At 59.5% G+C, this 1,589-nt stretch overlaps 1 protein-coding gene across 1 annotated transcript in view; it reads left to right on the top strand.

The window, feature by feature from the left end:
* EGR4 (early growth response 4) overlaps positions 1-739 on the top strand; it is a 2,592-nt gene extending 1,853 nt beyond the window's left edge. Inside the window, exon 3 of the mRNA XM_010008128.1 lies at positions 37-739. Coding sequence (XP_010006430.1) covers positions 37-739 — 703 coding nt within the window. The remainder of the gene's footprint in view (positions 1-36) is intronic.
* Positions 740-1,589: the final 850 nt, after the last annotated feature.

Genomic DNA, 1,589 nt, shown 5'->3' with positions numbered 1-1,589 from the left:
GCGGGCCCCAAAGGGGGGGGTTCCCTTCCCCATCAGCTGCCAGTCGGAGCTGGGCAGCCTGGCAGAGGATGCTTCCTGCTTCGGCACCCACCTGGGCTACGGCTGCGAGCCGGAAAACTTCCCAGCCCGCGGGGACTTCGCCGACACCAAGATCCACAACCTCCCGCTGATGCCGGATTTCGACCCTTCCTTGGCCCAGCCTGAAGTCCTGCCGGGTGTGCTGAGCTCTGCTGAGCTCCTCCACCCTCACCCTTCCCCCTCCGTCCCCCACACGGACTTCCTGAGCCGCGTCCCCCCTTCCTCCATCCCTCCCCTGCTGCCCGCCAACCCTCCCTCCTCGGCCGAGCCCAAGAAGAAGACCCGGAGGACCAAATGCTCTTCCAAATGCTTCTGCCCCAAACCCCACGAGAAGGCTTTCGCCTGCCCGGTGGAGAACTGCATCCGGAGCTTCGCCCGCTCGGACGAGCTCAACAGGCACCTCCGCATCCACACGGGCCACAAGCCCTTCCAGTGCCGCATCTGCCTGAGCACCTCCAGCCGCAGCGACCACCTCACCACCCACATCCGCACCCACACCGGGGAGAAACCCTTCTCCTGCGACACCTGCGGCCGCCGCTTCGCCCGCAGCGACGAGAAGAAGCGTCACGGCAAGGTCCACCTGAAGCAGAAAGCCCGCACGGAGGAGAAGCTGAAAGGCTTGGGGTTCTTCTCCGTGGGTCTCTCCTTCGGGACATTGTGAAACACCCCCCTCTCCCAATAGAGAGACAAACCATAGAGGCTTGGGAAGATGGTGTTTCCTCTGGTTCCTCCCAGCATCTCGTGGGAGATGCCAGGGTTGGGGGGGATCAGCCTCCTGGGGTGGTCCCTGGGGAAGGTGGCAGCAGGTCGGGCAGTGCCAGGGAGGAGAGGGACAGGCAGGAGGTGGAGGTGACGCTGAGGAGCTGAGGGATGTGGGGATGTGGCAGCTCCAGCCACCAGGAGCCACCTCCAAACGGCAGGGAACGAGCCATTTTTAGAGCTCCCCATTCCAAGGAAGAGGTGTGTGTGTGTGTGTGTGCGTGTAGATTAAAAACCCATGTACAGAAAGAAATCCCCACCGAGGTGGCTCTTTTATGTTCCCCAAACCCACGGAGCTCCTGCCTTTGGAACGAGCAGACTGTGATTCCCTGCCAAGCACTTTATTCCCAGCTCCAGAGAGGTTGTTTTTCCCGGCCGGCGCGGTCGGGGGCTGCGGATTCACTGGGTCCCTTCTCCCGAAGGAGTGAGATGCCACCAGGATCCAGCAACCGGGTGCCTCACAGTCCCTTGGGAAAGGTGATGTTGTTGTTCTTAGTATTTTCTTGTTTGTAAAAACAAGCAGAAGAAAAAAACAATCCATCAGGAATATTTGGCAAATGGTGTCTATTTTTCTAATTAAAGATTTGAGCTAATCTGAGGCCTCCCTGCCTTTCAATCCCCCTCTCTGCCTTTCAGTCCCCTTCCCTGCCTTCCAACCCTCCTCTCCTCTGCTTTTCCATCCCCCTCTTTGCCTTTCAAATCCCCCTCTTTGCCTTTCAATCCCCTGTAGCAGCAACACCGGGGGCATTCCT

This window comes from Chaetura pelagica, unplaced genomic scaffold (assembly GCF_000747805.2).
Source record: "Chaetura pelagica isolate M959 unplaced genomic scaffold, ChaPel_1.0 scaffold352, whole genome shotgun sequence".
Lineage (NCBI taxonomy): Eukaryota > Metazoa > Chordata > Aves > Apodiformes > Apodidae > Chaetura > Chaetura pelagica.
This window is presented reverse-complemented; position numbering and strand designations above follow the sequence as displayed.